At 38.6% G+C, this 14,713-nt stretch overlaps 4 protein-coding genes and 1 long non-coding RNA gene across 5 annotated transcripts; 4 read left to right on the forward strand and 1 right to left on the reverse strand.

Moving 5' to 3' along the window:
* The first annotated feature begins 142 nt into the window (after positions 1 to 142).
* Positions 143 to 1,739, forward strand: LOC104778978 (uncharacterized). Its single transcript, XM_019240208.2, has 6 exons — positions 143 to 173; positions 282 to 327; positions 436 to 550; positions 650 to 820; positions 911 to 979; positions 1,260 to 1,739. Exons 1-6 carry the CDS (start codon positions 143 to 145, stop codon positions 1,281 to 1,283), a joined length of 456 nt encoding a protein of 151 aa, XP_019095753.2. The 3' UTR covers positions 1,284 to 1,739.
* Positions 1,740 to 2,135: 396 nt separating this feature from the next.
* Positions 2,136 to 3,109, forward strand: LOC104777126 (uncharacterized). Its single transcript, XR_766221.3, has 2 exons — positions 2,136 to 2,504; positions 2,582 to 3,109. It is a non-coding gene; the product is annotated as an uncharacterized LOC104777126 (long non-coding RNA).
* Positions 3,110 to 4,027: 918 nt separating this feature from the next.
* On the forward strand, positions 4,028 to 4,882 carry LOC147946885 (uncharacterized). Its single transcript, XM_087504094.1, has one exon. The coding sequence runs from the start codon at positions 4,028 to 4,030 to the stop codon at positions 4,859 to 4,861; it is 834 nt and encodes a 277-aa protein (XP_087360220.1). The 3' UTR covers positions 4,862 to 4,882.
* A 4,457-nt stretch (positions 4,883 to 9,339) lies between these two features.
* LOC104777127 (uncharacterized) lies at positions 9,340 to 10,514 on the forward strand. Its single transcript, XM_010501337.2, has one exon. The coding sequence runs from the start codon at positions 9,403 to 9,405 to the stop codon at positions 10,321 to 10,323; it is 921 nt and encodes a 306-aa protein (XP_010499639.2). The 5' UTR covers positions 9,340 to 9,402; the 3' UTR covers positions 10,324 to 10,514.
* A 219-nt stretch (positions 10,515 to 10,733) lies between these two features.
* LOC104777128 (uncharacterized) lies at positions 10,734 to 13,846 on the reverse strand. Its single transcript, XM_010501338.3, has 5 exons — positions 12,683 to 13,846; positions 12,447 to 12,565; positions 11,678 to 12,337; positions 11,252 to 11,591; positions 10,734 to 11,162 (listed from the first exon to the last, which is right to left on the reverse strand). Exons 1-5 carry the CDS (start codon positions 13,481 to 13,483, stop codon positions 10,848 to 10,850), a joined length of 2,235 nt encoding a protein of 744 aa, XP_010499640.2. The 5' UTR covers positions 13,484 to 13,846; the 3' UTR covers positions 10,734 to 10,847.
* Between the last annotated feature and the right edge of the window lie 867 nt (positions 13,847 to 14,713).

Raw genomic sequence — 14,713 nt, forward strand, 5'->3', positions numbered from 1 at the left:
TTATATTCTTAAAAAAAAAAAGACAAAGGTAATCAGTAACTTTTTGGTGATTAAAAATATTAATGATTAGCAAAGTCAGCTTCCCACTCCTATTTTTTTCGTAATTTTTGGTGATCAAATCACCTTAGCTCGAATTTATATGATGGGCCTATGGCCCATATCAGATCTTATTGGTTTTTTTTTCTTACACTATTCTCTTCAGCTTTCAATTTGTCTTTCTTCTTCTTCTTCTTCTTCTTCTTCTTCTCCAATTTCAGATTTGATGCTCTCAAATTGGTAAGACTTTAAAACTACCGGAAACAAAATCCGAAATTGCAGCAGTCGCAGGTATATGTCAAGTGGTGAAGAACCCAGAACTTCAATTTTCTTTTAAACCAGTTCGATTTGAAACTAATTAAGTGATATTTATATGGATCTTGAAATTTATACAAATAGGTTTGAATCGGTGGCTGATGTACAATTGAAGCAAAGAAGAGGATACATCTGGGCAATCGCAGATGGTCTCAATGCAGCTCTTGCCGCCATCTCTGCCAAGTTCTTCTCATCTCTCGTAAGATTGTTCTGTTTCTCTGTTTTTTTTTTTTTTTTTTTTGGTGGTTGAGTTTTGATCAAATTACTTAATAGGAAAAAAAGTTTTGATCTTTGACAGGTGATCAAGTATGGGTTAGTTGTAATGTGCAATGTGGTTATGTGGGCATGTTATGTAAACAGTTTAAGAGCTCTCTCGTCTTTACAAGCTACTGTTACAAACTTTGCTGCTAATTTCCTATCTTCCGGTTTAGCTGGTCTCTTTCTTTTTCAAGAATCTTTATCCTTCCGCGTAAGTATTTTGATCTTGGCAAAAATGTGTGTGTTTATGCTATGTTTTGTTGGTTAATAGGCTAATTAATATGTTCCAATTTATTGGCAGTGGTTTGCAGGAGCTTTATCGATTACCATTGGAGTTCTGATCCTCAGTAAGTCGAGTGTCGATAAGAAGGTTAGCTCCGATTAGTCAAGAATCGATACGATAGCTTTTTTCTTTTGGAGAAGGTTGCTTTTGGTTTCTAGCAGTTAGAGATGTTAAGTTGTTTTGAGTTTTGAGTTTTTGATTAAAGGAAACGTAGTCAATATGCCAATTTGTATCAATGATTTTGCAGCTAGAGTCTCTAATTACCTTTACATTTCAGTTTGACAAACTAAGGAACGTTTTAGTAGTGTGTATAATAAACCAATTAAGTGAAGTGTGTATGTTAATAGAAGAACTGTTTCCTATATAGATCATCAAAAGGAAACGTAGATGAACGGGAGTTATAGTAAATCGAGAGAAAGTAAAACCAAAGCTAAGGAATCGTAGTACTAGCTAAACCAGTAAGGGGCCAACATCAGAGCCAACGCACCTATGAAAACTTGAAAACAGAGGCGGTTCTTATGGTAAGATGGCAAATATTTACCTAAGCCAAAGCCTATAAAACATATAGAGTTAAGGTCGAGGTTGAGGCCAGGGAAAGAGCTAGACGGGACCTCAGAAAGACGACATACTTGAACTAAAATTATGTGATTGTAAATATCGAATTCCACAAATGTACTTTTTACTATTTTCATTTCTTTAGACCATGCAACACTAATTCCACTGATTTTATTATATGATTAGATGTAGGTTTATATCATGGTAAGTATTTGATGTATTAATCTGTGGAAGAGGAACATCTAATGTATATGATTTTGTTTGTTAATTAGAATAAAACTGTTTGTGTCTAGATTTACCATCAATGTGATCGACTGATCGGATCCTCTCATGTGTTATCAATGATAACTTACCACATAATTTATTCTTCAATGTCTCTTATACTCATAAGAAAAATTAAAGCATAATAAAAGAGAGAAAAAGTTGGTTCACGTTAGCTATTTGCCATCATGGAATTTTCGTGGATATGCAATTTTCGTGGAATTTATTCGATCTTCTGTGCCATTTCATGGTCCACACTCCACAAAAGCAAATGAAAATGATCACTCATGCACATGAAGCTAATTTAGCTAAGCGAGACTTTAGAGTGGCCAGTGTACCTACATCTACTACACCTAATAATTTAATGTGCAAGTTGCAACGCATCCCTTCTCGCTTTATATATAGTAGTATAGAATAAAGAAACCTCATAATATATAAAAATTGAAATATATAAGATACTGACGAACGGCAGTGATATTCGGCCACCACTGCCGGGAAAGCCAGCGGCGGAAGAACAAGAGCGGTTGTGCGTGGACGACATGATGCAGAGATGCTTCGGCGAGTTCGGGCGTTGGCAGATGAAGCAGTTTGTGTTGACGTCTTTAGCGTGAGGACTAGAAGCCTTCACGCGATGGTGATGATATATGCGGACCAAGAACCCAATTTGAAGCGTTTGGGACCGAGTTGCTCGGTTGGATCCTGGATTTGTGATATAAATCCGGATTCATATATGGTCATGAACATAATACAAAAAGTATCTACCCTCTTTTTAAGCCCTCGTCTTTCGCCATGATCGGTTAGTCTTATGAATCTTGTATTTTATATTTCTTTTGTCAACTCTATTTTCTTGGACTCTAATTTGAACTAGTGTAGATGTCAAGAAGAGGGCTTGAACGAGACCGAATTTATACTTCTCACCGCAAATCAACCTGCCCCCCCCCACTTCACCAATGTGGAAATGCTTTTGGCATTTTTCCATTGCCATGAACCGGAATCCATATCACAAAACCAAGATCCAACTGAGCAATCCGATCTAACACACTTCCACTTGGGTTCTTGGTCGGCATATATCATTATCATTGCGTGAAAAGCTTCTAGTCCCCATGCTAGAGACGTCAACACATATATCATCTGCCAACGCCCCAGCTCGCCGTAGTATCTCTGTAACATATCGTCCACGCACAACTTTTCTTTTTCTCCCGCCGCTGGCTTTCCCAACAGCGGATATCGCTGCAGTTCATCAAATCTTATTTTATCAAAAATCGTTTAATTAAGCCTCAATGTCGAATCTTGAGTATTTGTGAGCTCAACTTATTTCTAGTTAATGTTTGTTGTTACTATAGATGAATCATGATGCTTCTTGTTATTGCATAATTTATAAGTTTTATACTCGGAAGAAAAGTAATCCACGTAAAGTAAAACGTACGATATCGATAATAATAATACCATGCATGTTAATAATACGAAGGATAAATTGGAATGTTAAAATTAAAGGACTATGGGGCTCAATTAAATTTGGAACGTTGATTCATGTCCTCTCTCATGCTCGACAGTTGTGTGGTAGGTCAGTTGTTCTGTCCTTCTTTTATTATATGTGTTTTTCTTTGTCCAGTCTTTTGTCGGACTAGAGCTTGCTGCATAAGCCATAAATTACACACAATGGATATCATGCCGATTGTTTTTTTTTCGGCCCATACGCTTGTGGTGGTGTATATGATGAACCGGTCATACCTAAGACTGAAACATAAGCTTTGTTTTTAATATATATTTCTTTTGTTTTTAGTCAATTACCCCATTAATTTATTGATAAGGTGTTACATAAGCCATGACGAAAGTCATGCATTTTTTTTTTTTTTTTTTTTTTTTAAAAAAAGAAACATAGAAAGAGAGAGGCTAAAGTTTATATGAATCCGTCATACCTCCGTGTCTAACATAAGCTTCTTAATTTATATATCTATGTTCTGTAGTTTTTTTTTTTGTGTTTCTCCATTCTAAATGATTGGTTTTGGTAAAATGTTATGTTCGAGCTTTGGCCATATTTTTTTGGATATTTGACAAAGTCTCAAGTAGAATAAGTCAAGCGAGTTTCTAAGAGTTTGAATAAGCATTTTCTAGTTGTAGTTTGTTTTGGAGTTGAATTCTTTTGTTTTTTTTGTTGTGGTTGTAAGGCTTGTATAAAAGCCATTGTTTTTCTTTGATTTAATCAATAAAGTATTTAGACTATTTCACTTTGCAGAGAACATATTTAGTTCTGTAATCCTTTATCTGATATCAGAGCAAAGATCCGTGAGTGTTTGAGAGGAAAACACTTAAGAGAGAATGGCAGACGGAGGAAGCTTTACTACGCCGGCTGTACCAAAGTTTGATGGAGAGTACGACCACTGGAACCTTGTCATGGAGAACCTTCTTCGATCCAAAGAGTATTGGTGTGTCATCAACCATGGATTTGATAGCCTGAGAAGTATCGAAGCTCCCACCCCAGCACAACAAAAGGATCTTGATGAAGCAAATCTCAAAGATCTCAAAGCCAAGAATTATCTCTTCCAATCGATTGACAGAACCATCCTCAAGACAATCACACAGAAGGAGACGGCTAAGCAGTTGTGGGAGTCCATGAAAACCAAGCATCAAGGAAATGCTAGATTGAAGCGTGCACAGCTTCAAAGGTTAAGGAAAACCTTTGAAACCCTGGAGATGAAATCTGGCGAAGGAGTGGCCGGATACTTTGCTCGGGTTATGGCAACAACGAATGACATGAAGAACTGTGGTGAAGTTATTGAAAATGTCAAAATTGTGGAGAAGATTCTTCGTAGTCTCACAGACAACTTCAACTACGTTGTTTGTTCCGTTGAAGAATCTAAGGACATCGATCGTATGTCAGTTGATGAATTGCAGGCCTCACTGCAAATTTATGAGAATAAGGTGATCGAGAAGAGAAGTGAAGAGCAAGTGCTGCAAGTCGAAAATGAGGCAAGAGGAAGAGGAAGATGGAACCCCCAGAGAGGAAGAGGTGGTAACAGGGGACGAGGGAGAGGCAGATCATTTGTGAACAGATCTGCTATCAACTATTTCCGATGCGGAAAGCAGGGACACTACCAGTTTGAATGTACAAGTGCAGAGAAAGGTGTCAATTATGTGGAGTTTGATGAATAAAAAGAGCTCCTGTTAATGGCACATTCAGACTTGTGCAACACTAAAGAGCAAGGAATGTGGTTCCTTGATTCTGGATGCTCAAACCACATGATTGGGGAGAAGTCATGGTTTATGGAGTTGGACGAAAGCGTCAAGCACTCAGTTCGCTTGGGAAATGGAACAAGGTTGATGGTCCAGGGGAGAGGAAAAATCAGAATGGAAGTAGAAGGAATCACTCAAGTGGTAAGCGATGTCTACTATGTTCCAAACCTCACTAATAACCTGTTGAGCGTTGGACAACTGCAAGAGAAGGAGCTAACTATTCTGATCAAGAATGGTGTGTGTAAGATTTTTCACTCTCAAAGAGGATTGATTGTGGAGACACACATGACCATGAACCGGATGTTCTTGGTGAATGCTATGAAGAAGCCCGTCTGAGGAAGCTGTCTCAAGGTAGAAGATGAAGATTTGGGATCTCTCTGGCATAGAAGATTCGGACACCTAAACAACAAGTCCATTCATGTCATGCAAAAGAAGGAGATGGTGCAAGGTTTACTAACTCTCGGAGAGGAGACAAAGGTGTGCACTGTCTGCAATATTGGAAAGCAACAAAGAGATAAATTTGCAAAGAAAAGCAAGTGGAGAGCAACAGAGAAATTGGAGCTGATTCATGCGGATCTCCGTGGGCCAATTACTCCAACCTCAAACAGTGGTAAACGATATCTCTTTGTGCTTGTTGATGATTTCTCCCGGACAACCTGGATCCACTTTCTTGCAGAGAAAGCAGAAGCCTTCGACACTTTCAAAGTTTTTAAAAACTCTGTCGAAAAGGAAGCTAAAATTGTCATCAGAGGGCTGCGTACAAACAGGGGAGGAGAGTTCACCTCTGAAGCTTTCAACAAGTTCTGCAGAGAGCAGGGCATAAAACGACAGTTGACTGCAGGCTACACTTCTCAACAAAATGGAGTAGCAGAGAGGAGAAACCGCACAATTATGAACATGGTTCGCTGTCTACTGTCAGAGAAGGAGATGCCACGATCTTTATGGCCAGATGCAGTGAGATGGACGGCACATGTTCTGAATCGTAGCCTCACTAAAGCAGTAAAAGACAAAGTCCCTTAAGAAAGGTGGTCGGGAATCAAACCGAAGGTTGATTAATTCAGGATTTTTGGGTCAGTTGCTCATGTTCACATTCCGGTGCAGAAGAGGATAAAGCTCGACGATCGTAGTCACAAATTCATTCTTCTCGGAGTTAGCGATGAATCAAAGGCATATCGTCTCTATGATCCAGTAGCCAAGAAAATCATTGTCAGCCGAGATGTCGTATTTGAAGAAGATGCAAAGTAGGACTGGAATGTGAGCGCACCGGAGGAGAGTGTATTAGCCTGGGGAGATGATGATATGTTTGAAGAAGAAGATACCGATGATGAGGTAGAGGATGGTGACGATGCAAAACCAGCAGAAGTAGAATATAGTGATGATGCAGAACCAGCAGAGGTTATATATGCTGGAGCAAACAACCAGACTGATCCATCAAAAAGGTCGCGACAACAGCCTGGTTGGATGCGAGACTTTGTAACCGGTGATGAGGTGAGTGAAGAGGAGGATTTGATGAACTTTGTCTTCTTTGTCACAAGTGATGATCCAATGAATTTCTACGAGGCTGAGAAGGAAGACAAATGGAGAGAAGCCATGAAAATGGAGATTAAGTCCATTGAGAAAAATCAAACGTGGGAGCTGGTCCCTCTGCCACAACACGCCTAAGTAATTGGTGTTAAATGGGTTTACAAGAAAAATTTCAACGAAGAAGGAACAGTGGAGAAGTGCAAAGCTCGACTGGTGGCAAAGGGATACTCTCAAACTGCTGGAGTAGATTACACGGAGGTGTTTGCACCAGTCGCTCGGTGGGATACGATGAGGAGTCTCTTGGCAGTAGCAGCTCAACATGGTTGGCATGTCTATCAGCTTGATGTTAAGAATGCTTTCTTGTACGGAGAATTGAAAGAAGAGGTCTACGTAGAGCAGCCTGAAGGGTTTCTCAGAGCAGGGGAGGAAGATAAAGTTTATCGTCTGAGAAAAGCTCCCTATGGGTTAAAACAGGCTCCAAAGGCATGGTTCAGTCGAATTGAAAGCTACTTCAAGAAGGAGGGGTTTGAGAAAAGCATATATGATCACACTCTGTTTTTCAAGAAAACAGAAACCGAAATCCTAGTGGTAAGTCTCTATGTTGATGATCTGATATTCACAGGAAATGATGAAGTGCTATGTGCTGAATTCAAATCGTCAATGCAAAGAGAATTTGAGATGACTGACATGGGAAAGATGAAGTTCTTTCTTGGAGTGGAGGTACATCAAAATAGTAATGGGATACACATAAACCAGAAGAAATATGCAAGAGAAGTCTTGGAGAGGTTCAAGATGTGGAACTGCAACTCAGTAAGAGATCCAATTGTTCCTAGTACTGTCATCACGAAGGAGGGAAGCAGTAACATCAATGCAACACTCTACAAGCAGCTTGTGGGTTCTCTGATGTATCTTATAGTAACACGACCAGACTTGATGTTTGTGGTGTGTTTGATTGCACGTTTCATGGCATATCCAAAAGAAGAGCATATGCAGATAGCAAAGAGGGTACTAAGGTACTTAAAGGGAACTTTGGATTTTGGAGTTTTCTATGGGAGATCACCAACCATGAATCTAGTGGGGTACACAGATAGTGATTATGCTCGAGACGTTGGCGATCGGAAGAGTACTTCAGGATACGTGTTCTTACTGAATGGAGCAGCAGTATGTTGGAGTTCAAGAAAGCAAGACATCATTACATTATCTTCTACTGAAGCAGAATATGTAGCAGCAACCCATGCAGCTTGTCACTGTGTTTGGCTGAAAGGAATGTTGCAGGAGTTGAGTCTGTTAAGTGAAGGGTGTATGGACATTATGTGTGATAGCAGCTCAACGATCAAATTATCAAAGAATCCAGTCATGCATCGCAGAACAAAACACATTGATGTAAGGTTTCACTACTTACGCAACCTGGTGAATGAAGGTGTTATGAAGCTAGTTTTTTGTGGAACCGATGATAAGTTTGCAGACATCTTGACTAAGCCTATCAAGCTTGAACAGTATGAGAAGTTTAGGAAGTGCCTTAGAGTTCGAAGATTGGAAGGTTAAACTGCTGCAGGCATGCTTCAGTTTAAGGGGAGGAATTTGTTGGATATTGACAAAGTCTGAAGTAGAATAAGTCAAGCGAGTTTCTAGGAGTTTGAATAAGCATTTTTTAGTTGTAGTTTGTTTCAGAGTTGAGCTCCTTTGTTTTCTCTGTTGTGGTTGTAAGGCTTGTATAAAAGCCATTGTTTTTCTTTGATTTAATCAATAAATTATTCAGACTATTTCATTTTTCAGAGAACATATTTAGTTCTTTGATCCTTTAATATTGAGCCTTTCACGGACCGAGTATAATGTTATGGCAAATGCCGGCATTTCACCAACGGCGTTTTACGCTGAGGTAAAAAAGTTTGGTCCTAAGATTGATTACATGAAAGGCTGTGGGACAGTGGTATTTGTAGTTTGTGAGTTATTTGGATGTGTGTTTTGTGGGTTATTTGGATGTGTGCTTTGTGTTTTGTTTTCTGAAGATGTTGAACCAGCCGTCGTACGATATCATATATCTTGAATTTACGAGGGTGAAACCAGCTATAGAAGGTCTGGGCTAAAAATAATTAAGAATCTACAAAACGTAAGCAATAGTAATATAGCAGTTTTTTTTTTACAGTGAACAAATCTACGTTTTGTTTATTTGGTTAGTGTGAAACATTTCAAAGAACCGTACGTTTGTCATTGTCAACATTGAACAATTGGATTTTCATATTGGTTTATCCAGTTTCCGTGATTTGTAGGCCAAAAAACCATAGACAAGTTTATGGAAATTAAAAAATAGGCTCAATTAATACTTTCATAAACCTTTTGTAAAATGTATTAGCTAGGTGCTTGAGATTTTTCAGATCAAATGATAATTAAGTTCGATAACCATGTTCACACGAGCACAAATATGACTTAATTTGTACTACTTCGTATGTTATTGGCTTTCCAAGAGTAAATCTTGGATTCGTTTTGGAAGTAGAACTAATATTCACATGTCACAGAAGTGTTGACTTACTTACCTATAGAGAGAAACAGAGGAACACTCACACGAAGGTAAAGTCAACTCAAAACGATCAGGTCAGGAACTACGTGCAAACCATTTCATACGTCTCCATCCAACATCCTAAAACTGAATAAATCAAATAATCTTTTTTGTTCCTTAAAATCTCATCTTATTTTAATATTCTCGCATAGATACACACACATGGAGCATGATAGTAACCACATGTCAAAATCTGAGGACAAAGATAGAAGTACCGACATGTAAGTCACTACTTTTGCCATGATCAACGTGCTTCCCATTTTCTTTTATATTCCCTACTACTTATATCTCTATCCTCCGCATATTTTTTACCCGGAAAATTATAAACCCATCTCTCAAAATCTAATCTCTTTTTTTTTTTCCGTTGACAAATCTAGTTATGCCTCCTCCGGCAATGCTTGCGTTTGAAGATGGTTTAGCTCATAATTCGAGTGATAATGAGTGGCAAGGTTTCAGTGTTTTTCCAGGAGAAAACCCTAACACAACCCCTTACCCTAACCCTAACACTAATATAAATTTCTTGATTAAGAAGGCAATTTTGGAGAACGAGAAATCAATCAGTCCTATTTTCTCCCGTTCCTCGACAAGAGACGACAGCTTCAGAATGGTACTGCCGCCTGCCATGCCTCCTCCTAGAGACTCAGCAGTTCCGCTTCCTATGCTCCCAGAGCCAATGAGAACCCGGAAGAAGCTTAGCCACCAAGAATCATTCCTTTTTATGAGGAAAACACATTACTCGGAGAAGATTCTCTACAAGGAAGAAGATTTCAAATGTAACGCCTTCTGCTTGTCTCTACCTGGATTCGGGAAGCACAAGCCCGTTAGATCTTCTTCTAAACGACAAGATTCTATGGAGAAGAAGATGATCAGAGCTTCTTCCTTCACGAATTCGACCGTTTCCATACGCGCCTCGCTCGAGAAATTCGAATGTGGTTCTTGGGCATCGACGACCGCTCTGATTCAAGATAACGGTCGGTTGTTTCATGATTTCCCCGTGGAGATGACGAAATGCAACAGCAGAGGAGGAAACAGAGGAAGAGATGTGCAAGAACCGGTGACTTCTGGTTTCTTGTTCGATAGAGAAACAGAGACTTTGGCTTTAAGAAGCGTTTTGAAAACGAGGAGTACTAGAGATCACCGGAGATCGGCTGAGACTTCACCGCAACGTCGTGTAAGATTCTCGACTTCGTCTTCGTCCGCTTCTGTTTCTTGCCCTACTTCTCCGCGGACTTGTATCACTCCACGTTTGCGTAAGGCTAGAGATGACTTCAATACTTTCTTGACCGCACAAAACGCATGAAATGAGAGGAAACAAAAACAGAACACAGAGAGTTTTTTTTCTAATATGTATGTGTATATGAATGTGAGTTCGTAAGGCTGTGTAAATACTAAATATCTATCAAGAGAGAGAGAGAGAGAGAGAGAGAGAGAGAGGGGTTGTTGAATCTTTGAGAAATCAAAATCGATGATAATGAAATAATTCAAAACTCATTTTTTCGTGTTTGCTTAAAAAAGCTCTGTTTCTGACTTTAAAAATCTCCTATTCTTGAGGGTTTTTTTTTAGCTTCCTGTAATCTTTAGCTTTCATTATTAGAGTAATTTTGTTCACTTTCATAGTCCAATTTATAGTGTGTATTCAGGTCATTCGAGTCCTATTAAGTATCAAAACCGATGAAGAGTATGGTTACAAGAGTGGTTGCAAAAGTTAAGGAGATAAAAAAAGCTTCATAAAACTGGACAAAAGTCTTTGGTTACAATGTCGGGTAACATAACCTAATATTAAGAGAGTATAATACGATTAGTGAAATAGTCAGCGTTTTAAAATCAGTTCCTTGTATCGAAGAAGACACGAACAACATCCACAATCTGAGCTCGGCAAATCGGACATTTCCCTCCACTCCAATGTAGTTCGTTGGCACATTTCAGGCACATGCACATATGTCCGCACTTGTACAAAACCGCCTCAACCTGCGTATCGTCGCAGACGCAGCATTTTCGTTTCATTGGGTTTTCTCGATGAACCTTCTGTTGCAAGCTAGCGTTTGCATCCAAACACGTTTTGACTGAATCTCGCAAAACCGACATTTCTTGCTGTAGCTGTTGGATCTGTGATCTCATACCAGTTATCAGCTCCATTTCCTGAAAACGTTTTTAAGCGGTTCAATGATATTTACCGCTAGTGCGATTGCAAGTTTCTACTGTATAATGAGAAATCGATGAAGACTCACAGGTGAATGAGGATTTTGAACAGACAAGATAGGAGTGGAAGTAACTCCAGTGTCTTGAGAACTCCATGATCCTGCAGGAGATGATGCAAAGATTTGTGATGAAGATGATGATTGGCTTGAGTCATCTCTATCGTCTTGCTCTTTGCCTTCCGTTAAAGACTCTTCTTCTTTGATTTCTTCTTCGATTTCATTTGTCTCTTCTGTCTCTTCTGCCTCTTCTTCTACTTGTTGGAATTCCCATTGGTTAGAGTGCCTGTTGGAGTGTGACTGCACACGAGACATCATGAGATTATCGATCTTCTCTCGCAACCCGCTCTCTAGGAAATCTGTCACCGTTCCTCTGTATTACGTGGAAATACACATTTTCTAAGTCAATGTTTGGCAATTAAGAGCAAAAATGATTTGCTGAATTTGATGGTTACTTACCGCTCAAGGAGTCTGCGTATGTCCTCTTTTTCAGACCGAGTGTTCATTACTTCTAGGTACCTCGACTTCCTCAGTTCCTCCCAGTAACTTCGTGGCCGAGATATTTCGCTAAGCCAATCATTGTTCGTTTCTCCATAATAAGACTGCTCATCTTCATACTCATCTTGTTCTTCCCATCCATTTAGATATGATGTTTCGTGTCTCTCAAGGCACTGATCAATCTCATTACTCTTATGTAACACACCTTGTGTTTGAGTTTCTTGCATACAATTCTCACTTTGATTCTGCCTTAACCACGATTCCTGAGTTATGCAGGGGATCACACTTGTCTTCTCTTCTTCTTTCTTCCCAGCCTCGCCGTCACTGCAAGTTGTTTCTACTTCTCTTGTTTCTTGCAGTTGAAGGCAATTCTTTTTCAATTCAACTATTGCATTTTCAGTTTCTCCTTTCTTACTACATAACATTGCTTCCTCTATCTTGCTGTCACGGATGTTCAACCGCTCTTTGGAGAAAGCTTCTGGAGTAACACCGCCTTTTTGCAACCTCGTGTTCTCGGTAGTTACTTGTACAGCTTTAATACTCATCTCATCGGATCTATGATGATCCTTCCTCTGATCTTCTGCAGCCACGGTCTTCAACGCATTTGGACGAAATTTCTCTCTGCGTTGCGATAGATTCAAAGATCAAGAATCAGAAATAAACAAATGCTGACAACTAAAATCAAGAACCTTTTAGGGAAAAGATTAAGAACAGAGGTTACGAAATAAACCTTAAATTCAGAACTGCAGAGCCTGATTCGATCCGGTTTAGTCCGGTTGGTTTTGCGTTAGACAGGTTTCGATCTTGTATCAAAAGACAACGTTTGAGGCTCCTTAGCTTTAACATTGACTGGTTACAAGAAACATAACCGGACGATATCGTAATTAAAAAAAAGTATTGAGTGGATTATAAAAAGTCACAAAAACATTGGGCGTTTATCAAAATAGTGAAAAATATAACTTTTACCTGGAGACGACCACGTTGAGTAAACCTAGAAACTGCGTTGCGTTCAAGAAGCGAATCCAACTCACGGTGGCGATCACGTTCCATTTGCATAAGCAAATCGGTAAACGCTTGCCGTCCTCGGATCCTCGGCGAGAAACTAACCACCGGAAAACTGCTTTTCTCCGACGACGAAGACGAACTGCTACAAGGCCTCGGCGTTCTTAAAATCGAGATCCCACCGCCGTCGCTATTATCTCCCGCGGTTAGTTTCTTGTCTTCGTTGCCAAGCTTCCGTACTAGATCAGCGACTCGTCCCCATTTGCTCTCAGATTCAACCTCCACCGTCGGTTTAGGGTTCTTAGCCTCTGCTACATCTGATTCTTTAGCCATTTCAGAATCTCCATCGATCGAATCTTGAACACTACTAAGTCCTGAATCGCTCCGACTACTACTCACCGAGCAGCGCCCACTGCTCGGTGAGTTTCCGGCGTTGGATCGGTTTAGCCTCGCCTCCCACATCTGTACCAAAGAAGAAGCACCGCCATGTTCAACGGGAGATTCAAGGACACGCTCTGCTCTAACAATTGGTTTCTCCGCCAATCGAATAAGATTGTTCTTGTTACTATGAGTCTCGATCCAAGAATCGACCAAGTTCTCGTCGGAGACATGATGAGATTTGAAGAGCTCGAGCTCGTGATTGTTTTTCATCGGAGGAGAAGGTTTCAGATTCTTCTGGAAAACGCCAGCGTTTTGATTACGGTCTCTGAGGATAAACCCGTATCTCTGAGACGGAGAAGGTATCTCCACCTGAGAAGACGCCATTGTTAATCAGAATCGAACACAAGGGGATCAAAATACCATCCTATATTCGATGAGAGTTAAAGAGGAACAACTCTGTTTCTCTCTTACAAGAAGAAGAATAAAGAAAGAGAAATTAGGTTTGGGTTAGTGAAAACACAGATTTTTCTCTCCGTTAGGAAAACAGAACAAGAAGAAGTGGTGGAGATACGAGGATGAATGAATGAAGAAGAAGAAGAAGAAGAAACAAAACCGATGAAACAGTATTGTTCTTATCTGTTTAGTAAAACAAACCTTTTTTTGTTTTATTTTGTTTCCAAAACACCGCTAACACAAATATGTGTTGTCCTAAAATCGCTCTGTTTTGTCCCTTAAACTTGGGAACGTGTCTGTAAAATAAGAGAATAAATATATGAGGTGTACGCTCGAGGGAAACAAAAAGCTTCCGTGGCCAAAAGTGAAAAATATCGTTATGGAAAGAAACTAATTATAAAAAAAGCTGGAGTATAAATTTTGACAATATAAATAAATTAAACGGTTTCTGTATACACTTGTCATTTATATTGGTAAAAGCATTTAATTAGTAATGGCAAAAAAAAGGAGCATTTGATTACTATACTAATATTGAGTTTATTAAAGGTGATAAAGGCTCCTAATTCATATATGCGATAGTCAAATTGGAGCCGTTGGGAGATTTAGCCGTTGGTGAGTGGGAAACTGGGAACCATGCACTTTTTTTAATGCCATATCATTTAATCAAATTGAAGAACTAAATATTAGTATAGTAAACACTATACATTTTTAGAATCTTATTATATAGGATTTAATGACAAAATAATTCATTAACAAAATTATGATAAGTGTAAATTATATTATTTAGATGTTGACACATGTCAATTTATTATTAATTTTTTTTATATAAATTTTGATGACAAAATTACTCATTTATATAAATCTTGATGACAAAATTACTCATTAACACGTGTCAATTATATTATTCAGATGTTGACACATGTCAATTCATTATTAAAATTTTAAAAAATAAAATGTAAAAATTCAAAACCTAACATAAAAAAGTTTTATATAAAAGTAAATAGATAAAATAAAATCTAATTTTATATAAAATCAAATTATAAGATAAATTATATCTATATATACCATAAAATTCAAAATTGTAATATTGTTTACTTATTTTAATTTTTAGTTGCTATATTACAAAAAACAATATTACTTTTTTTATAAGATAAAAAAATA

Source organism: Camelina sativa, chromosome 3, assembly GCF_030686135.1.
Source record: "Camelina sativa cultivar CO46 ecotype springtype chromosome 3, ASM3068613v1".
In the NCBI taxonomy this organism is placed as follows: domain Eukaryota; kingdom Viridiplantae; phylum Streptophyta; class Magnoliopsida; order Brassicales; family Brassicaceae; genus Camelina; species Camelina sativa.